Raw genomic sequence first — 22784 nt, forward strand, 5'->3', positions numbered from 1 at the left:
AAACAAACGTGCGTGCCTGCAGAAGGGCAGGGAGGGGGCAGAACAGCACAGACTGAGTGCACAGGGTCAGATTAAAGGCTTGCTGGGAAAAAAATAAAAGAGGAACAAATAATATTTAGCAGGCTCACAGTTGCCCTCTCCTCTTGCTGGCCATGGAGCAGTAGGAGGAGCCTGTGAAGGTGATGGCATGGGCTCCGACCTCTTCTCTGGTGTGGCTATGGGGGTCCACAGCAGTCACAGCCCTCAAAGATGCATGCACCTCCTGCCCTTCCCTGTGGTGGCCCAAGGGGCTTATCCCCAGTGCAGCCTCAGCAGAAAAAGCTGCTTTGGTGCATACAGCCCCTGAAAAGGCTGGGAGCATGTTCCCATCTTGCCTCCCCTTCCATACAGCCCCTAAAAAGACTGGGAGAATGTTTGTGTCTTGCCTCCCCTTCCTGCCACATCCATCAGGAAGCAGGAGCCTGTGGGGACTCTGCAGGGGCAAAGCCTGCTCCAAAAAGCAGCTCAGGGAAATGGGTTAAAGCAAATGGGAAGAGACACTGGGGAGGAGTATTTGAAAAGTACTGCAGATGGGAACGGGAGAAACAATGTGAAAAGAAGCTGGAGGGAGATAATGCTCTGAAGTTAGCTGCACAGAGCAAGCCTATGTACTGTGCAGGGTTGGTTTTCTGGTGGGGACTGCTTCTAGGGTGTCTGCAGAGGTATGGGTCCTCTGCTGGTCCTTGTGACCACTCCAATGGTGCTCCCCTGCCCCCAGGAGCAGGGGCACAGCCCCCAGCCTTTGGCATGTCTGGGCTAGATGGAAAGCAGCTCATCACAAAAAGCTCTTCCTTTCTGTAAAGGCTGGATAAAGTACAAGCACACACATCAAGGTGGAGGGGGTTATGGCCATTCCTAGAGCAAAACAAGAATGGGAGTTTTGAGAAACATCTGCTGCTTTTCCAGAGAAAAGTCTCTGCTGCTCAGAGACTGTTGAATTCAACTCCTCCTCCATTCTCACCCATTAAATCTAAACAAATTCAGCTCAAACTGCTTGAGAATTGATACCAGACTGAAACAGGACCACGCTATTTCTTCTCTTTAAAGCAAACCCAAACACATAGCCCATGCTCTCTGCATCAAGCCCATCAGTCCTCTCTTTAAACCTGTTAAAGCAGTGCCTGGCCATGCTGTGAGCCCATCAAGCATTGGAAAGGCTGCTAACAACCGAGAAAAGGTCTTCTGACAACAGGTTTCCCACCCTTCACCCTTATTTCTACTCTCACTTCCTCTCATTTCAGCTTCCTGCTAGAGGACCACACTGTGCATCCCCCTCCTTAGTCACATCCTAAGCCCCCACCACCACCTACCCAAACAGACAACTGATAGAATTGGTCCAAATGTAAGTGCAAAGGATGAAGTGATCAAAAGCAGAAAGGGTGAGGAACCCTGAGCCCCCTACTTCAGTTAGCACACAACCAATGCTGTGAAGTGATAAGAACCTTCTGGAGCATATCAAATGCAGTCAAGAAGGGGGAGAGGAGGAATGTTGAGTCTGTAATGGCTGGCATGCTAACATCAGAACACTAATGTCAAATCAAACACAAACCCAGGGATGTCTTGTTATGGTTTGCTCGTTTGGGGGCACACAGTTTAAACCAAATGATCTCTCTGGTGGGCCTGCTCTTACCTGTGCTTGAGTAGATATTAGAAAGAAATTCAGTGTTGTGGGGGTGGGGAGGCACTGGAATGTGCCCAGAAAAGGCCAAGGTGGATGGGGCTCTGAGCAACCTGTTGTAGTAGAAGGTGTCACTGCCCGTGGCAGGGGATTTGGAGCTGAACCTGAATCATTCTATGACTCTGCTACTTTATAGATCCTTGTGGATTTAAGGACAACTGGCCCATCAAAGTGCTTATTGTCACAGAACAAGCTAACAGTCTCTTCAGCTCACCCACATAGTTTTGGAAAAGCAGGTAAAGTGTTACTAGGACTGAGGGAAGTAAAGGAATTACTTAACTCACATGCAGATATGAAGTTCAGCAGACGCCTCAGGGGTAACCTGACTCCATCTGGCCTACTTATCACCTTTAAAATACTGCCAGTGCCTGATGAGCTTCCTCAGTGACACATGTTTAAAAGAAAAGTAAGAAAAACTCCTATCTCCTAAATCAGTTCTTTGTTTCCATTTGGAGGATAATCATATCTCCAGGTCTTTCTACAATGACCTTGTAAAATGATTATCACAGGGGGGTGATAATCCCTAGGGTCGCACCTGATGATCTCTTGAGGCCCCTTCTAGCCTCTGATACTGTGATACTCTGAGTAATGAGTAATACTCATTAGTCAAACTTTTGGTTTGGCAGTTTCCCTGCACACTCTTCATCTACCTATCAAAGGCATTTTACAAGGATGAGCAGAGGGCTGCAGCACCTCTGCTATGGAGACAGCCTGAGAGAGTTGGGGTTGTTCAGTCTGGAGAAGACAAGGATCTGAGGAGACCTTCTTGTGGCCTTCCAGTATCTGAAGGAGGCTACAGGAAAGCTGGGGAGGGACTTCTTAGGGTGTCAGGGACTGATAGGACTGGGGGGAATGGAGCAAAACAGAAGTGGGGAGATTCAGATTGGATATTAGGAAAAAGTTCTTCCCCAGGAGGGTGATGAGGCACTGGCACAGGTTGCCCAGGGAGGTGGTGGAAGCCTCATCCCTGGAGGTTTTTGCAGCCAGGCTGGATGTGGCTGTGAGCAACCTGCTGTAGTGTGAGGTGTCCCTGCCCATGACAGGGGGGTTGGAATGGATGATCCTTGAGGTCCCTTCCAACCCTGACAAGTTCTGTCATATTTACTATTCTAATTATAAGCATTTCATAGATTTAGAACATGAAGGTGCAGGAGGATTTAGGGCATTGTAGACTTCATGGCCAGAAGACACCAGCATCCATCAGCCTGAGCTCTCACAGGCAGGATTTCCCAGTTCTCTCCAAGGTCAGCTGGCAAGTCAAAAGCAATGATTTCCACCCAGGAGTCTGATATTCTAACACTTAATCACATCTTGGCTGCTGCTTCTCCCCTGGTAGAATCTGCTCAATAATTCATCCCCTCTTTTCACCTTTTCATATACTCTAACAGAGTTTTAATTTTAGCCCCCTAGATATTGCTTGCTCTTTGTTTAAACCTCCTCTTGAGATGCCTTATCATAAGGCTCAGATTGGAGAGGATATTTTAATTGTCTGGTTTTGGTTTGTTTTGGTTTTGTTTTCCCCAGGATGCCTTCCCAGGCACTCAAGAATCTTTCATTTTTCCAGGCAGTGCAGGATTGTGGGTAAACAATTACAGCTCATCATCCCATGGGTGCAAATCAATGAGAATCAGCCTGGTCCTAATGGGCTGCCAGGACTCAGGCTGCCCTACACAGAGAGGGCATGCACATGTGAGGCTTGGGGCACTAACCCTTCCTTCTCTGATGGGGAAAAACAACAGAAGCCTCAAGTCCTGCCACCCAGTTCAGTAGGATGGCTAAAGCATGCTGGAGGAAGGCAACCACTGCCACCAGCTCCTGCTTTTCTCCCACGGAAGTGAAGCTTTCATCGTGGAATGATGAAGTCGGGGAGGAAGGAGCAAGTTTTCCTCCCTCAGTCAAGGATAAGTCATCTTTTTGCTCTGAAGGGTTACTCTGCCTTTCTACCAGGGCATTGGTATTGTCCAGGCTGGGAGGAAACTGTGCTCAGGCTGTAATTGGAGAAGTTTGCCAGGACAGACCTAATGAGGACACAGCCAGCACCAGCAAAACCACACCATGCCTGAAGTCATCTCTTTCAGCCCTCTAGGTGACACAGCTACAGTAGCAACAGAACTTTTCCTGAGTGCATGAGCAGAAGTCTCCTTCAGAAGTCTCCTTCACCTTATCAGCACAAATGGAGCCCCAAACACTGCAAGCACAGACCTGCCCTCACATTCTTGCAAGCCTTGCTGCACCTTCACACCAAGGCAGCAACTGTCTCACACACCTTGTGTCCACAGTCAAACCAAGAGAGCAAGACATCAGCCAGAACCATCAAATAAGGCTTTTCACTCCCTGCAGGCACAGCACGAACCCAAGAGTGACTTGCAGAAAGCTGAGCAGGAACTCTGAGTCCTGCCCATGACAAAAACCAGACCACCTGGAGCTGGAAACCAGACACTTGTGTTTAGCTCCCTGGATTGGAAGTTCTAAGTGAAACTGACTTGCACAGAGCCATGTTGCACCAGTGGCACAGCCAGGACCACCCGATGCCCTGCAGCTGCTGACATGCTGCTGCCCCTGCCCACAGAGAACAAGGATCATCCTTCCTCCACCAGGGAGCTGATGATCAGCCAGAGCCATTCCCCCCCCAGCACTTAGGCCCCGTTTACAAAATTAGTGACCAAGGCAGCCCTGGGGCCAGAGCAGGAAGAGTTAATGGGGTTACCAAGGGTTTTGCTGACCTATTTTCCAGGCAGGCACCCTTTAATCTCCTTTAGAAACACCTTCACACAAAGGCTGGTACAGCAGCTCAGCTGGAGCCAGGATTTAACATGGAAGAACTTGTCCCAAAGAGATTAAAAGCAGCAGTTGGGCAGCAACCCTCCTGTCAAGCAGAAACTTCTCACTGGGACAGGGAGGCAAGGAGAGCAGCCACTGGGTCCTGGGACTGCTGCTGCAGCGTGCCAGGGCTGCTGCCATGCATGCACCCAGCATGCTTCCCAGGGAAGCTGCAGCAAGCATGCTAGAAGCAGGGCTGCTCCCTGCCAGCACAGTGCAGAGTGGAGCCACACACACTGACTGCCTCTGCAGCACAGAAGCCTCCCCAAGAAATGGGGCTGACAGCTGGTGCCACTCATGGTGAACAGTCAGATCCCACTGCCCATAGCTGCACAGCTCAGACTCACCTTGGACCAGGAAACAGCAGCACAGATGAAGGCTGAGGACAAGAGAGCATGAGGACCATCCGAGCACACAGCAGGGTCACAGCCCTACCCTGTGCCCACAGAGGGAATAGAGAGGAAGCAGAAAGAAGAAACTGGAAGAAAGAGTGAGAAAAGGAAGGAGAGAGGATAGCCACTGTGCTGTGGGCATCCACAGCAGCACAGCTCAGCCATTTCGTCCACCTCCAGCTTACCTGGGGGTCCCCAAGGCGACTGAGGTCTGGATAAAGGTAAAACAGGATTCCCTGGGATGCCCCAGGCAGGGAGACTCCCCTGATCAGCAGAACGATCAGCATGAGGTATGGGAACGTGGCTGTGAAATACACCACCTGGGAGGAGCACCAAGGGACAAGGGTGAGTGAGCAGCAGGGGCCACAGCACACAGTGCTGGCCAGCAGCACAGCACCAACCCCCAGCCTGGGGGAGACAGCAGAGGCAGGTGGCCAGGCTGCCATATCAGCACCTTGCTGTCACCTGTGCTAGAAAAAAAGGCATTTTAAAACGTGCCCAGGAAACTTGTGACATGCCATGGCATGTCTGGAGCCAGGAACAACCTTTCCAGACCTAAGAGCAATCCAGAGCCTAGGCCAGGCTGCCACCATGCTGGACTCAGAGCAGCCCTGCTGAAGGCAGCAGTGTTATGTCTGCATGCACTGGAGACCGAGTTGCCCTCAGCACCCCTCTGCACGTTCCTGCCCTAACCAGAGATCTGAGGCACACAGGGAGAGGCTCTTCCCTGCAGCAGTAGGTGGCAAGGATGAAAGGGTGTGCAGATAAGAGATACACCCTGTAATGTGATTGCTACACCAAAGGACCACCAGGGTTCCCCACTCAGGGTTGGCACTGCCACCTGTCTTGTGCCCACTGCTCCCCACTGCAGCAACCCACATCCACCGCCCCTGACCAAGCCCTGTTCAAGTACCCAGTTTCAGGCAGAGCAGGGAAGCATCTCAGACTTGCCACCAAGTACAAAGACACAAACAGGGGCTTCAGCGTGTGTCCTCTTGCTTTTCATGCCCCCAGCCCCATGAGTAGTGCAGTGGTAATCAGGTTCCTGTAGCAGAGGAGCCACAGCCCTTGGGGGAATGCAGCAGGCCAGAACCAACCAACGCTTCCAGGGGCTCCAGAGCTGGTATATCTAACACCCCACTTAGGGATTAGCAGGATACCTCCAGGGGTGTCCAAGCTGATGTCAGTAGTGTGCCACAACAACAATATGCTATAGTCTATCTAACAACAGGAACATCTGGATACAATGAGATCTGACTCAGTGCTTGGCTCAGTCCCAATCTTTTTATTTCTTGGCCATTGTTAGCTCTAACTACATCAGTAGGAGTCTTGCCGGGATCAGTGGGATTGTTCTGCCTCATGCTGGTCAACAACATCCAGGGTTTTATTTGAACCTGGTCCACACGCCTCAGCCTCAAAGTGGTTCCATCTGTGAGGACCTCCTGCATCCTGCAACCACTCCTCAGGGACAGGCAGCCCCAGCAGCAGAGGATGTGAGCTATCTGAGCAGGGTGATTTGAGCTGATGGGGTTTGTCACTGCACAAGCAGCTCACCAGAGCTCAAGCATTAGCTCCTGGCCAGTGGGACCGTATTCCCACAGCCACCCTTTCAGGTGCATTAACTGAACATGCAGAGGGTTGACAAAGCTGTGGACACTGCCGCTTTACTGAAAGAAAGTTTCTGTTTCCCAGAGGGTGACATCTCACCATTGCTAGTCCTTTCTGCTTGGACAGCACTCAAGCTAGAACTTCCATCAAAAATAGACTGAATTTGGTGGTAGTGCTTCCCACACGGTGTTTGCAGAAACCCAGTATCATATTCACTGTTATTAGGCTGCCTCTGCTCTCTTTTACCAGGCCACCACAGCAAACAGTTGCTCTTTTCTTGTAATTTTACTCCATAGAAACCAGAAAACATCATCTATGCAAGCTGCTTGATTTTCCCTGTCATGTTTCATAATGCCAGCCCATTCTGGAAGCAGAAGAAACTGAGAGACATGCATGCAGTTAAAATTCACAGCTCCTCTCACATGGTGTCTCCTTCAAAGCATGCAGAGAAGTCACCATTTAGCTAACATACTAAAGCTTTTCACTTCCATCTGCTCTTGCTGCCAGCAGACAAGGCTGCCTGGGAATGGGTCAAGAGGCAGCAGCAGAAGCTAAGTGATGGGGTCAATGTAAATGACAGTGGCACAGAGGGAGCATGGTGGGGAGCTGGACAGTCACACCAACCCTTCCCAGAGCATAAAGAAAAACCCCTCTGTTGTGGGGGAAAAGAGACCTTTATTCCTGAGGAATATGAGCAACTGCAGGAAGAGTTGGGACACGGGAAAAAAGAAGATTTCTGGGGGGCAGAGGACATCTGAGTTGACTTCATTACTATCTAATGCATTTGAAGATTTCCAGCTGCACTTGCCAGCAGAGGCAAAAACATGCTGCTTGCTCACAGTGTGGTGGGAAGGAAGGTAACATCCAACCTCCCTATACATGGGAGGACTGCAGGGCATCCTTGGCCTGTGGCTAGGGAGCTATCAGATGGAGATACTCATCTTGAGAGCCAAAGCTCTGAGACATCTCAGCACTCCTGTTCTTTCCTGCTCCAAACACAAAGCCTGGCTGACACTCCTGCTGCAAGCTGAGTCTGTGAAACTCCTGCTGCCTTACTCAGAGCGGGGTTTGCAGGGGATAGGACTTCTCTGTACAAGAGGTGAGTAGCTCAAGTGCTCCAGCTATGATCAAGGGAAAAGGCTTGCTCTGAACCAAAGACTCACCTTGCCTGTGGACTTGACCCCTTTCCAAATGCAGAAGTAACAGATGATCCAGGCCAGTAGGAGACACAGAGCCAGCTCCCAGCGCAGGCTGCCCAGGTGCTGAATGCCATCAGAAATCTTTAGCACTCTCCTCCTGCATGATGAGGAAGCAAAGGAACACCCAAACATCACTGACCATGGCCAGTAACATTCCCAACATCATACTGCTTCTCACCACACCTCTGTGGTGGTAGGCCATGACACATGGCCCAGTACAAATCCAGACAGGCCTCAAGATGTCTAGACAGGTCCTTTCTCTCCCCTCCTTCGTGCCACAACAACAGGGCAAGGCAGGAAAAGGAACAAAGGGGACAGGCCCTTGCCTGTCTGGTAAACAAGATGCCCATCTGGGATCAGAGCATGAAAGCTGCCCCAGATACAAGGTCCTGGCCTCTGCCTATTATGGTCATAGCCTGGCAGAAGGCTTTCCATTGGGTGGCTACATGTTAGCTTTAGTGCCCACTGGACCAAGTGACCTCTGGCATTTTGTATATATACAAGTGTCTGGGGAGCCTGGGGGCTCCTGCTCAGATCCCCTTGCTCAGATCCACCTTGCTCAGATCCTCCTCGCTCAGATCTGCCTTGCTCAAGCCTTGCTCACATCTGCTGAAGCCTCTCCTCACTTCAAGCCTTGTCGTCTCGAGTGTCCTGCCTTGCTTCCAGTGCCTGGTCCAGAGCCCTGGGATAAAGCCTGAGCCTCCAACTGGATTACAAACCAACAGTTTCTGGAGCCTGTCAGCAGAGAGAGTGAGCTAGGGACCATCTCCAAATTCCCACTTTAATCCTCGTGAGTAAACCCTGGCCTGCTCCTATCTTCCTAAGGGTTATTGGTTGGCCTTTGGTTTGTAAGTGGGTGAAGCTATTGGTGTCATAGCTTCTTCCAGTCTCTGAACTCTCTAAATTGTATCCAAATTGCCATTAAGCATCCTGGAAGAATTCACGACCGAATAGAAGCTGCAAATAATTCTATCAGTTTTGTATATAGTTTTGGGGAAAATAAAAATAACTATATTTTACAATTCCCGCCTTGTTAATTTAACCCAAAACTAATACAACCTCCAAAGCACCTGATGACTTTGGGGGACACAGCTTACTGACACGGCTGTGCTGCAAGCTGCAGAGGAGCCAAGCAGTGCTTCCCTCTTAGAAGTGCCACCAGCCTGGCAGGTCATGCATGGACACTTGCTTCTATGCTCCCTCCAGTTCAGGCCTGCTGAGCAGAGGTATTTCTTTCCCTGTCCTCCTCCCACCCTCCATCTGTCTTGCCCTCTAGGGTAAGAGTCCTCTCTCTGCAGGAACATGCAGCACTTGGCACTCGGAAGCTTTGCCTGGGCTTTTGTCATGCACGTTACAAAGTTCACCTCATGTCTGCCATGCTTCAGACCTCAAAGTGAATGATGTGTTGCATTTACCATGCAGAATCCATCAAGACCATCCAAGAGGCAATGCTGTCCAGTCCCCTCTCCACAGCACATTTTTGTCTTCAGGAGCAGCTCCATATTTTACCTTAGAACCCAGAGCAACATAGCATCCCATACCATGACTCACACCCAGCCAAGGCCACTGCACAACTGAAAGCATCCTCTTTCAGCCAGTGTGGAGGCAGGATCCTGGGCTAGATGGTTCAGCTAAGGTTGTATGGTCTTGCCCTAATCTGGACAGGCTGGAGAGCTGGGTGGAGTGCAACGTAATGAAGCTGAATGAGGCTAAGTTCAGAGTCCTGCAGTGGGGGAGGGACAACTCCCTGCACCAGCACAGGTCAGGAAACAGCGGGGAAGCAGCTCTGTGCTGAACTAGCAGAGTTGCTTTAGCAGGGAGGTTGGCCTAGGTGAGCTCCAGAGGTCCCTTCCAAGCCCTACCATTCATGAGTCTGTGATAAAGCAGCTTTCCATCTTGTAGATGTCAGATCTTCCTCATCACTCACAGAAGGACTTTGCTCTCTCCATCTCCCACACCACACAGCCAGAGCTGAGCGTGAAACACCACAGCACAGTGCCAGCAGCCCAAGCAGAGAGAAACGTGCACAACCCTGCAGCTCAGCAGCTATGGCAGCTCTGCTGCAACAGAGATGAGCCCAAACTAAAGGTCATGGTCCTGGAGAACTGCATTTAAGACACACTGCCTCCTTCTGTGCCCCACAGTCTTGTGGGAGATTGAGAGGATGAGAGAAGGGCTGGAAAAAAAAAAAAATCACACAGCTCTGCCAGGTAGATTTCATCATGTTGCTCTTTGCCTGCTTCTAAGGACATGGACTCTGTAACCAGTGGGTAAAGGGTGCCCAGGGACCGTAACTAACTGGGCACTGTCCTGCAGCCAGAGGCGGCCTCAGAAGTGTGCCATCAGCCCACTGGTACCTCATTGCTTCTCAAGGAAGCTGTGGCCTCCTGCATGCCCACCTAGGGAGGGCAGCAACAGATGCCCCACTGGAAGCAATGGGCAGTGAAATTTCCAGTGCCATGCATTGTGGTGGGTTAAGGAATTGCTGTCTAACCAGAGAGAGGTCTTCCTGGCGGACTGGACAGCCTGGCCATGCCGGGGGGATGGCACTGGAAGTTATGTTATTCCATCCCATAATACTGCAACTTTATCTTCTACATAAACTGTCTGCAGAGTCAATTCTACCTTTTCTCCCTCTCTCTGCTCCCAGCTGGACCTTACCTCTTGTGGGGGAGGTTTGTGGCCTGGCTTCAGGCTTGGCAGAGCTGATTTGTACTGCATCATTTGGGTCTGGGTAGGGAGGTGTTGGGGGGAGCATTGCATGGAGGCCTTGGGGCTTTGAGGCCTGGGTGGGGAAGGTTTTGGAAGGTGATGGCCTAGTGAGGTTTTAGAGAAGCCCAGGCTAGAGAGAAGGGCCAAGGCCAAGTATGAACTGTTGGGTATTTTGGGGTATTTTTCTGTGTTTTTGTACTGTTGTATATAGCTGTGAACAGCACTGCCATTTAAACTTCCATCCTTTACAGTCCTGTGTGGAGCATTTCCTTTTACTCCTTTGGGGAGGGGTAAGAGAGCTTCTGTCTGCTCCCTAAAACTACAATATGTGCTTATTCCCCAGTGACACAAGGAGAGTCACAGTAGGGACGGGAACAGCAACCTTCCCAGCACCCAGCCTCAGGACAAGCAGTCTACAGCAGGTCACCATCTAATCACAAGTGAGCAGCAAGCCAGGGAGAGTGCACGCTCAGAGAGAATGCATTTAAAAAACATTAAACCTTTAAAACCAGCATCCCTGTGCTGAGCTGAGGTGGTCCTGGAGGTGCTGTGTGCCCCACATCCTCCTGCAGCACTGCTGAGCACTGCTGCCCTCCACCCAGCTAGACGCAGAAGGGAAATTCAGGGTGGCAGCAGAAGGGTTATTTGCACAGTGTCACCACCTACCATGCCAGAGCCTCCTAGCAACATGCTGGTATCACACAACAGCACAGATTCAACGGGAAGAGCATCACTAGCGTGGGTTCCTGCAGTACATCACAGGGCTTCAAGGGCTCTCCTCTTCAGCAGCTTGCAAAATATGCAGACAAAAGCCCATCACAGAGCTGCTGCTTTGTGGATTACCACAGATCTCACACCACTCTCTCTCATGCACACTTCCACTGGATGCAGCCACTAAGCAGGGCAGGGAATGCATGGGGCAGGCTGCTCCAAACAGAACAGGAGCAATGGATAATCCAGCAGGTACAGAAACTGTAACCCACACCAGAACCCTGTGCAGCTGCTACTCGTTTTCCTCAGGTTTGCACCCTGGGTAAGCCTGAACCAAAGCTTCAGGATAGGAAACGTACTCAATTCACCTAAGCTGCAGGAGGAAACAACTGTACAAGGAAGTTCACAGCTGGCAATGAAGAAAGCCAAGAGGAGGTAAGGAGAGGGACAGCACAGATGAAGAAAGGGAAAGCGTAGAAGTAGAGTGGGAATGAGAAAAAGACAGTAAATGAAATGTCAAGGATCAGAGGATTGAGGAACACAGTCAGCTAGCCATCACTAACATTGAGACAGAGAAGCCAAAAAGGCCCAGAGGGACAAGAATGCAGCGTCAGAGAAGGACAAAGCCAGATGGGTCTAAGGCAATGCCAGCACAGCTCCAGACAAACACTACAAGCCCAACCTCGACTGAGGATGCTGCCCCCAAGAGCCTTTACTCTGACCTGACCAAGTTCCTCTTGTGTCTACTTCTGGCAAGGATGGGCTAATAGGATGTGCACTGGAAGGTGTGTTCCTTGCCCGAGGAGGATGTGTTCCAGAGAAGAGGGAGCACAGGCTGTAGTTACTTACTCCCAGAACTCGATGACAGGGGAGGTGGCGTTTTCACTCGTCACGTTGAACGTTGAGTTGGCCTTCTGCAGCTCCACGCAGTTCTCTGTGGGGGAGGCCCAGGGAGAGAGGGAGTGTAAGCAGCAGTTGTTGGAGTACCTGAACTCTGGAAAAATCCCTTCCTTCCCATCCACACTCATTGACATTGACTCTGAGACACATTTTGTGTAGTCCCCAAGAAGCACAAAAGGAGCCCCGCTCCAGGATAAGGCTGGCAAGAAACACAGATAAGAATCCATTAACATGGCAGCAGTTAATTTTGCCTTCCACTGGGCACAGTAAGCAGTGCCAATCCACACTGGGGCTGTGGCTAACACAGCACAGGATAACTTGAAGACACCAAGCAGGCAAGTACCCAGGGTGGCTGGAGCCCAGGGCAGGAGTCACTGGAGCCTGCCCAGCACTGGCAGAGTGCTGGGAGGGGTTGGATGGTGTCAACACCAATGCCCTCTGGCAAAGATCTACATCAGCCAAGCCTCTTCCCTAAAGTGCCAGCAGCACTGCAGTGACCTGGCACTCCCAGCCCTGTGGCCAGTGGTCCTAGTCAGGCAGGGACGAGCCACTCTCCTCAGGCTTGCCCTGGGGCAGCAGCACGTTTTCCAGCCAGGATCCAGGGGAGGCTTGAGGGAGTTCCACACCCACCTGTGTTCCACTCGTGGTCACAGCTGCCCCAGGGGAGATGGATGGTGAATGAACTGAAGAGATAAAACAAGGTCCAAGCCAGGACAATGATGTAGTAGAAGTTCAGCAGTATGACGATGACCTGTGAGGCGTAGCCAATCCCTGCAGAGAGCGAGCCCCAAAGGCAGGTGACTCCCAGGCCAGCAGAGGGGACAGGGCTGCCCTTGGCACATGCTCACCCAACCTTCTCACCATGCTGCTGCGTGGGGCTCTCTGCCAACCTGCCAAAGCCATCACCCCCTCCCCCAAAGCCCACTGTGCCACAACAGTGGGGTTCAAGCAGGGACCCAGGGACCCCCTCTTTGTGCCACCCCACTGCAGCCTTCTCTGGTGAAAAGGGTGGCAATGAGAGGGAGTGTGGACAGGTGACAGCAGAGTCACCAAAAGAGACAGAGAGATGTGATGGTGCTTCAGCTGCCGGCTGAGCTCCTCTTCTGCCAGCATGCCCTGGTTGTGTTTGTTCCCTCATCTCTTTGCACTTCTCTGCATTACCACCACAGACCTCCTCTGCGAGCTGCTGGAGGAGCATCTGAATGTTTTGGTACATGGAGAGGAGGCAACTGAGATAAGAAATCACTGACAGTGGCTTGAGGCTGGGTGAGCGTGCTAAAACAGTGCTAGAAGTGGATCTGCTTGCTAACAATGTATTGAGGCAGCTGATACCTCTCACCATTAAGGTTTTAAGTCCTCTACCAAGTCAGGAAAATGACACAACATTGACTGAAAGCAACAGTGGTGTGCTTTAGGGTCCTCCTGGCTGTTAGAGGCATTTCTATCATTCAGCTTTTGGATGGCAACCCTGACTGAACACAAAGACCCCAGCCAGAGCCACAGCCATGAAGAAGGAAGTCAGGATGGAATCCAGTGAGAGGAACTATTTGGTGAGAAAGGTGATCCATTTGTGCAGCCTGACTCTGGAAAGAGGGCAGCCTCCCTGGGGGGGATGCCCAGTGCTGGGCAGCAGACGTGTGCAGGTATGGAATGAGGCAGGCTGTAGGGAGAGGCAGCACTTCTCAGCCCCAGCAGTGCCCCTCACCTCTGCAGACCCTGCCAGGCTCAGCCTGCTCACCTTCAAAGAGAGGGCAGATCCTGCGCCAGGCTGTCACCCCACCCTGGCTGGTGTACTGCCCCAGCGCCGTCTCCAGCAGGAAGACAGGGATCCCACAGGTGAAGAGAAAGATGAGGTAGGGGATGAAGAAGGCACCTGACAGATCCAAGAAACAGATAGGAGAAATGAGTCCTGCGGAGTGACTGCTGTCAGGCCATCTCCTGCTTGGCACTGGGCAGGACCCTCCCAGAGGGAGGGAAGGCCACACATGGGATGCCAGGACACAGGGATTTTCCTCATGTTTCATATTCCATAATTGCATGAGAAATTCAACATTTGGAAAAGATTGGAGAGGGAGGGAAAGTTTCTAGGCCTGATTTTTGTACACAAGCTCTCAATAGCTGCAGAGAAACCTAGGAGAGCTCCCTGCTGTAAAACCACTGTGACTTTTGCTCAGGTTGGTGACTCCTTCGACCCTGCTTATTCTGCCTGGATAAGCTGACAAGCCCATGGATAGCAACACAAGGCACCCAGGAGCATATCAAGACTAACAGCTTCAGGCTGTTGGTTTGCTCAGTCATTGGCTCATACAGAATTAGCAGACATGTAAAGGAACAGCAATTAGTGCAGTAAAGTATGTGCATGTACTTCACACTGCTGCCCAGGGCTGCCCTCCTGGGCAAGCCCTCTTGTGAAACCAGGCAGGGAGGAATAGAACACATCAGGCTTCTGATCACCTCAGGCTCATGTTAAATGCAATACGGGCTTTTATCCTGCAGGGCACAGGAAACAGCCCTACAAGACGGTCTCTGCTTCCAGCTGCACTAATGCACCACCAAAGCTGCCCAAGCCCTGCTGCAAGGGCAGCGCAGATGGAGCAGAAGGGGCAGCTGGCATGGAAAGTGGTAGCCCCAGGAAGAGAAGGGCAGACCCTGTGCAAGTGGGCTCTGAGGTGGCTGCCCAGCCAGCCACATCTCCCCTACAGAGTCCTTGTCTGTGCCAGTGACTGGCTCTGGGCTCAGGGCAGTAGGGGTGTGTGGGAAACAGCAATCATGGTGCAAAAGTAAACTCAAACCCCAAGAGATTTCATTAATAAGGTTTGCTAGCATGCAGGGGTGGGGAAGGGGTGGGGGGGCCAGTCTGGGGACTGGCCAGAAGTCCCACGCAGCAGCCAGCTGAGTACCAACCCACAGGCTCCCTGCAAAAAAAAAAAAAATGTAGCCAATGAAAGAGACAGAGCCTCTCGGCAGCTCCCTGTGAGCAAAGAGCAGCTGAAAGGATGTTGATACCTGGCAGTGCCAGGGCAATGGTAAGGTACCTGGCAATGGCAAGGATCTGCCCACATGCTCTCCCCTCTCTACCTGTAAACAGAAGCCGTTGAGGGCAGGGGAAATGGTTGTGACAACACCCTTGCCTCAACTCCCAACGTGTGCAATCCTACCAGGAAAGTGCTGCCTTTCCCAAGGGAGATCATTCCTCTACAAAAGGCTGTATTCAACTCAGCTCTGCCCAGGGATGCCAGGGGAGGTCTCCAAGGTGGCAGGCTGAGCTCCACAGCCCAGGCTTCTCTTTATTTCCAGCCTGGAATCCGACATTTACAAAGGCCTGCAGTGACAAGGACAAGGGGCAATGGCTTTAAGCTGGTGGAGGGCAGATTTAGATTGGATGTCAGGAACAAGTTCTGCACCATGAGTGTGGTGGAACACTGGTACAGGTTGCCCAGGGAAGTGGTTGGGGAGATATTTAAGGTGAGGCTAGACAGGGCTCTGGGCAACCTGATCTAGTTGAGGATGTCCCTGCTGACTGCAGAGGGGGTTGAACCGGATGAGCTTTGGAGGTCCCTTCCAATCTAGACCATTCTATGGTTCTGTGTAATTTTTCCTGAGGCAGATTCTCTGGTTCATAAAGGGACAACAAAATTTCCCAGACCATTCTGTGATTCTATGATTTCTGCCTCCTCAGGTTTGCTAGCAGGCTCCATGCTTTCAGAGCCTAGTTAGAGGGTCCCAACATGCAAGCTATGAAATGGTGCAAGATTATGGTGGGGTGGAGGTGGGATTTGCAGAGACCTATTTGAGCCAGGGCCTGTGATCTGTCCTGCTCCCCTCCTCTCCCAGGCTGGGGGGACAGGCAGGGTGAGACCAGCCCCTCAACACACACCCATCCCCTTGCAGCTGGCAGAAAGCAGCTGCTCACCTGCACAGACAGGAAAGAACAGCAGGCAAGGTGGCCTTCGGGCCCTCAAGCTGAGAAGAGCTGCCCAGCAGAGCTGCCTTGCCCAACCACTCTGGCTGGAGGGGCAGCAGGGAGGGCAGCCCACGACAGGGGCTGTGAGGTGGACACCTGTGCAGCCTCTCAGCACGGGCTGGCGTCCCACCAGCCCCACTTCATCCACCCTGTCCCCAGGTGAACCCCAGCACCCTGCTGAAGGGTAAGTGAAGGGTCCCCTTCATTAACATAGAGCCATACAACTGTTTCGGGTGGAAGAGACCTTTAAGATCATCAAGTCCAACCATTAACCCAGCACTGCCAGGTCACTACTAAACCATTTTCTATGTGCCACATCTGCAGGGTTGGTGGCTCCCCACTTCCCCAGGCAGCCTGTTCCAGTGCTTTACAACCCTTTCTGGGAAGAAAACTTCCCTAATATCTAACCTAAACTTCTTTTGGCACAGCTTGAGGCTGTTTCCTCTCATACTTGGAAGAAGAGACCAACAACCATCTACCTACAACCTTTTTTCAAGCAGTTGTAGAAAGCAATGAGGTCTCCCCTCAGCTTCTTCCTTCCAGACTAAACAGCTCCCACAGCCACTCCTCCTAAGACCTGGTCTCTAAAGCCTTCCCGGCTTCCCTGCCCTTCTTTGGACACGCTGTCAGTGAGGGGCACACCACAGCACACGTGGTCCCTTCTCCACCATGCATGCAGGACTTGTGGCAGCAGTGGGCCCCTGGAGCTGGGCAGTCTGAGGAGCACTGGCAGGGAGCTGCGTGTGGCCCCAACAGCCACCCCCTCAGACAGGCTCTGCAGGTGGTTCCCAATGTCATCAGGCCCAGGCTACCAGGGAGGGCCTGACCCTGCCACAGGAGGTGAAAGCAAGAGTGAGCACAAAGAAAAAACTTTTGTTTTTCCTCTTCATTCCCTCCTTCCCCCTCCACTGTGTGGTTTCAGACACTGAGCACTAAGCACACCAAATACACAAGGGACTACTCTTCCTTTGTTATGTGGGAATATCCCAAAAGACAGCAAAAACAACTGTCTGCCCCTCTTTGCACAGCTTGGATTTTGCAGATACTTTTGTCTGTGAAAGGCCTGATTTATTTAGCGCAGCAAAGCAGTTGTGAGCACTGGCTGGGCATCACTCAGTGGGAGCAGAAAAAGCCTGCCAGTGGGGGCAGAAATCTTGCTGCCACAAGAGCAAATAGCTGTAGGCTGACCATGACTGACCCGAAGCTAGAAATTAAATGAGGGTACCAGAGAAGCAAAAGCCTGGACCAGCCTTCCCAAAGGAGTAAAGAGCAAAACCTCTGGCAGCTTTTCAAATTAATCTTGAGGTGTTACCACAGATTTGATACAGCATCAGCCAGGGTCAGACTCCATAGTGCAGGAGGGAGCCTTGAATCACAGAAAATATCTGGTGGGAAGAGACCTCCAAGCTCATTCAGTCCAACCTTCAACCCAGCACTGCAGGGTCAACACTAAACCATGTCCCTAAGCACCAGCTCCACACACTGCTTAAACATCTCCAGGGATGGGAACTCCAGCACTGCCCTGGGCAGACCATTCCAATGGCTGAGAACCCTCTGGGAAGAAATATTTCCTAGCATCCAGCCTGAACCTCCCCTGCTGCAGCTTGAAACCATTTCCTCTGCTCCTGTCACTTACCACCAAGGAGAAGAGGCTGTCCCCTCCTTGCTCCAACCTCCCTTCAGGGAGCTGTAGAGTCTTGCCCAGCCTCACCACACTTTTCTGCCACAGAAATCACATGGGAAATGATTTTGTTCCTGCATGAGAGTCTCATGCCCCATCCTGGCTCTAATGTCATGGGAAGGCAGCCAGAGATGAAAAATTTGCCAGAGACTTCAAATTCCTCATAGCCTCTGCCACTTCACAGGCATTTGCTCCAGGCTCACTTCCTGGGTGAAAATAAGACCTCTGCATCTGGCTTCTGCTGTTCAACCACACAGCATGAATCCCCTTCCCCAGAATCCTCCATCAGCTCTTCCCAAGCCCCACTGCAAGGGGACACAGTAGGGGAAGCAGCTGAGAAAGGGGTGCCAGGACAGGGTCCTGCTTCCCCAGGACAGAATGGTGCCTGTGAAAGGTGCAGCAGTGGAAGCACACAGGGCTCAGCAGGCAGCCAAGAAACATTCCCTATGGAAAAGGAGAACACAATGAAATCCTCCTTTTTCAACAGGGAAGGAAACTGCCCAACCACCTGGTGAAAAGCAGCAAGTGCTGAGCAAAGCATGGCTGAAAGTAGCTCAACAGCAGCTAATCCTCTTTTACACCCTGGGATGAAAGCAGTTTAGTGAGGCCCATGAGACTACCCCAAACTCAAGCCAGGGGATTTCAGTCCCAGGTCCACAGCTCTTACTCCCTGCCAGCTCCCAGCCAAATGCCATTTCCCCTCTCCCCTGCCCTTCCGGAGAGCCCAATTAGTGACTAATCACCAGACAGGGAGAGCAACTCCCTCTCCTCTGCATGCCACCGAGCCAAGCTTCACAAGAGGTCCAGGCTTTCACTTTTAAAAACAATTTTCTCCTTAAAAGGCAGACAGAAGCTAAAAGCAGGCAAAAACACCTGTAAAAAAAACAGAGCAACCCTCCAACTGCTAAAGAAAGCCCTGATCCACCACCAAGCCCTGGGGCAACTTGGCCTTGTGGGGGATTGGCCACCAGTCACCACCAAGGACAGCCTGAGCAGCACCAACCTGCTGGCATCTCGCTGGTAACAGCAGTGCCCCACTCCCTATCTCCCCTTGGAGCACATTCATCTGCTAACCTCACAGACCTGCTGTGTGGGTCAGAGGCAGGGGTCCCCTGTCCCACACACTTGCAGCTCCAGTGGATGCTGGAGAGGCACCATGAGGCCCAGGAGGGGTCCTGTACTTCTGCACTGAGCTGAGCAAAATGCCTTCAACTCTGTCCCTACCATCTGGCTCCAGCACCAAAGGAACATCCCTGTGTAGTCAGACATCGGACCAGGGCTTGTGGTCAAATGCCCCTTGAAAGCCTCCTGGAGCCTCCAGGAGATGCTGCAGCTCCTCAAAGTAGCTGCAAAGCTATTGGCGCCCTGTGGTGTGCAGTATCACTCTTTGCTGCACTGCTGGGAGCTACCATTTCACTGGCACAAGGCTGCTCAGGCTCCTCAAGCAAGAGCTGCCTGGAGCGAGTCACCCTGCTCCTCCTGCCTGCCCCTGCAGAGGGGCACCCTCCTCACCAGCGGAATCAAGGCTCTACATGGCTGCAGCTGCTCTGGGACACTGCTGCTGTCACCCACGTCACACCAGCCAAAAGAGCCCCTGCTTGAAGGCCAGCCCCAGACTGGCAGACTGGCATCCTCTCTGCAGACTCATGCCCCGGGAGCTGCTGAGATGCCGTTGCCGGCAGCGAGCAGGGCCAGCCGCAGCTGCAGCCGAGGCAGTGGGGGAGGCTGGTGAGCAGCTGCCCCTGGGGCTGGCCGTGGGCAGGGCTGCACTCACCTCCACCGTTCTTGTAGCAGAGGTAGGGGAAGCGCCAGACGTTGCCCAGGCCGATGATCTCCCCGGCCACGGACAGGACGTACTCCAGCTTGTTGTTCCACTGCCCGCGCTCCAGCGTCTGCTCCTCCTCCTTCCGCCTCTCCGCGCTGGGCTGCGTGGGCACCGGCTCCCCATTGCTGACGGCGCCAGGCACTCTGTAATCCATCTCACCTGCAGAAGAGTTTACTTTGTTAGGTCCTGCACCAGCCATGCAACGAGCACAACTCTGGGACGTGGGAGGCAAGAGAGGGGCGAGCAGGTGTGCAGTGCACACACACACAGCCCACAGCTCCTCTCCTGCTTCTCACAGCCATCCCTGCTGGCAGCAAGGTGCTTTCATTGCTTAGTCCACAACCAGTCCTTAAAAGCCACTACCAGTTTCATTGTTTTAACTGACTCATCTCAAAACACTCCTGCTTCTGGAAACACATCATCTGAGCACAACACAACACAGAACACCCAGCAGCTCAGCCATGCTCCTATCACCATCATCTGAGCACAACACAACACAGAACACCCAGCAGCACTGCCATGCTCCTACCACCATCATCTGAACACAACACAGAACACCCAGCAGCACTGCCATGCTCCTACCACCATCATATGAGCACAACACAACACAGAACACCCAGCAGCACTGCCAGGCTGAAGCTCTTACCACAGCAGGAACAGGGGGAACAGACCTAGGGCTCTAGAAGGGATAGAGCAGGATCAAATGCTTGACAAGAATCTTGATAAGGGTTTCTCTTCTCCTCTGGTGCTGCTTACCAAGGTCTGTATGTGCAGACCATGCAAAGAAAGCCACAAAACACAAACATTTTGAATGATGGCAACTGCTGCTGGCAATCTTCAAGGCTGAGAGAAAATGGTGCTAGTACTGTAACAGCAGGAAAGGAATACTCTTGGCCATGACAATCTGAGATCTCCCCTCTCCCAGGGTTTGACTCTGTTCCCTGCAGGGATTCCCCGCAACACTGCTCTCAGGATGTTTTGGCATTGGAAGAACTTCTCCCATCTCTAAGCAGATCTCTGCTAGCAGTAGTGGAAGATTGGCACAGAGTAGGTAGGCATCCTTCTTGCTACGCCATCGTCCCCCACAGACCCCTGAGGGGACACCTCTTCTCCCAAGAAAGTCAGGGTGTGGTGTAAGGGACTGTTGGTGCACAGCTGATGCCTCAGAGCACAGCAAGGAGATAGGTGTGGGCAGAATGGGGAGCACCAGCTCTGCATTTAAGAGGCTTAGAAGGTGTCAAAGCCTATTTCTCATGGACGGGATGCCTTCCTGGATGCTGAGCCTCACAGGGCAAAGGGTGAGGACTGTGTTTCCCACCAATGCACAGTGCCAAAGCCAGGATGGCTGAGGACCTCATGTGAAGAAGGGCACCTTCCCTTGCACGGTGCCAGCCCTTGTGCCTGCTGGTGCCCTGCAGAGGCAGCTCTCCCAACCCCAGCCTAACGCTGCCTTTGATTCCCGCCTGCAGCTCCTTTGCCAGGAGAGCAAGAAGAGGCTCTGTCAGCAAATGACACTCTGCCCCATCTGGGGAGAGGAAGAAGCAGGGCAGAGCAGCACTTTCAGCCTCTCGCCTTTGCCTACATAGCTCCCTGTGAAACTCTTTGGGATGATCAGAAGAGCAAGGAACACTGGCAGGCATTTGACAGCAGCCACGGGGAAGGACTGGGAGGACCCCTCCCTGCTAGAAAATGATTAAACAGGCAGAAAGTGCACCGTGGCCTCTCGTACAGAGAAGAGCCAGGTGGGTGTAGGGCCCGGGGGGAGCAGGGCAGAAGAAAGCAGGAGCAGAGGTGATGCAGAGGTGTTACCTTGCGGGTGGTACTGCCAGGGCAGGGTGCGAGCGGCCGGGAGACACGAAGGCAGGAGCGAAAGGTGCTGGCTATTGAACGGGTGGAAAGGAAAAATTCAGAGGGTGGTGTAATCCTAGACTTCGCCCAACCCACATTCCTTCCCCCACCCCCCAGGGCTGGACAAAAATCTACACATGACTGATTTCATGGCCAGTGCAAAGGGGCTCATTCGCCCTGCCTGTAAGCAGGTCTCACACTGCCTCTGCCAGCGCTCTCCCTCCCAGGCTCACGCTCTCCATCCTGTCTCTGCCCAACACTGCTTCTAGAAGGATGAAAGGAAGGGGAGACCACCACACACAAATGCCTTCACAGCCTTGCCTGAGGGAGCCAAAGCCCTGAGACCTGCTGGGAATAGGTAAGAGATGAAATATGAATTCATGGTGAATACCCATCACAAGGTGTCTCCTTGGGCAGGGCAAGGTCCTCAATCACAACCCAACCTGCAATGCCTAGGGAGCAGCCAGGCCGTGCCTTGGCCAGGAGCTGTGGCCTCAGCACAGCTCTGAGCTGGAAAAAAAACTCTACTAAATACTCTGTTGCTCCTCACTAAGGGCCTAAAACAGCCTCATTCAGAAATCTGGCAGGTTGTAAACTCTCTTCCCTTCACAGACTGAGATCTTAGCCACTCGTCTTTCCCAGGAGCAGCACTGACCCATCCCAGGACATCACTCCAGAAGCTGCAATGGGAGCAGTCCATCAAGCAGTAGATGAAAAAAAAAAAGTAAATAAAACCAGACAGCATGCACAAAACCAGCCCCAGTTATGCCTACTGAACACTAAGCTGCAGAATCAGCAGGAGCTGCTAGGGGAGAGGAGGTCTTGGGATTGCTGCAGGTAGTTACCTGATGACATCAGCTCTGTGCTTTGAGGCCATAAGAGGCAAATAGAACATAATGTTGCTCACGGTAGATGCACTACAGTTGTAGTGGTCCAAGGATGTAAGTGAGGCAAGGTTTTAAAATATTTTTATTATATATGTGGTTTAATATCTGGAGTGAGAGAGAACAAATTAAAAATCACACTTCTGAGTTCAGTGTCTTTCAATCAGAGCTGCAAAGCCGCAGCTGAACCCGAGCCATGTATAGGTGGTTTGAGAACAACAGGAATGAAACAGCAAACACTGCAGTGCCCCCACATTCATCTGTGGTGTACCCCCACAGCACCAGACTCCCTAGAGGAGGAAGAGGGAAAGGGAAGAGAGTCAGGCAGAGGTAAGCAACAGGTACACCCAAGGAATGCTCATGAAAATTATCAGGGAGTTGGATTCACCTCTGCTATGAGGACAGGCAGAGGGAGCTGGGGGTGTTCAGCCTGGAGAACAGAAGGCTCTGGGAAGACCTAATAGCAACCTTCAAGTACCTGAAGGGGGCTACAAGAAGGCTGCAGAGAGACTGTTTGCAAAGG

At 52.1% G+C, this 22784-nt stretch overlaps 1 protein-coding gene across 2 annotated transcripts in view; it reads right to left on the bottom strand.

Moving 5' to 3' along the window:
• The window catches only part of LOC128971318 (sodium- and chloride-dependent GABA transporter 2), a 34949-nt gene extending 13405 nt beyond the window's left edge, over positions 1-21544 (bottom strand). Inside the window, exons 1-8 of one of the 2 annotated variants that reach the window (XM_054386825.1) lie at positions 21513-21544; positions 21339-21409; positions 19479-19688; positions 13798-13932; positions 12690-12830; positions 12009-12093; positions 7701-7833; positions 5115-5249 (exon numbers count right to left, since the gene is read on the bottom strand). In XM_054386825.1, coding sequence (XP_054242800.1) covers positions 5115-5249; positions 7701-7833; positions 12009-12093; positions 12690-12830; positions 13798-13932; positions 19479-19683 — 834 coding nt within the window. In that variant the 5' untranslated portion in view covers positions 19684-19688; positions 21339-21409; positions 21513-21544. Of the gene's footprint in view, positions 1-5114; positions 5250-7700; positions 7834-12008; positions 12094-12689; positions 12831-13797; positions 13933-19478; positions 19689-21338; positions 21410-21512 lie in introns of those variants that run through there. The other variant, XM_054386824.1, reaches the window with a different exon arrangement.
• Positions 21545-22784: the final 1240 nt, after the last annotated feature.

The sequence above is a fragment of the Indicator indicator genome, chromosome 14, assembly GCF_027791375.1.
Source record: "Indicator indicator isolate 239-I01 chromosome 14, UM_Iind_1.1, whole genome shotgun sequence".
Lineage (NCBI taxonomy): Eukaryota > Metazoa > Chordata > Aves > Piciformes > Indicatoridae > Indicator > Indicator indicator.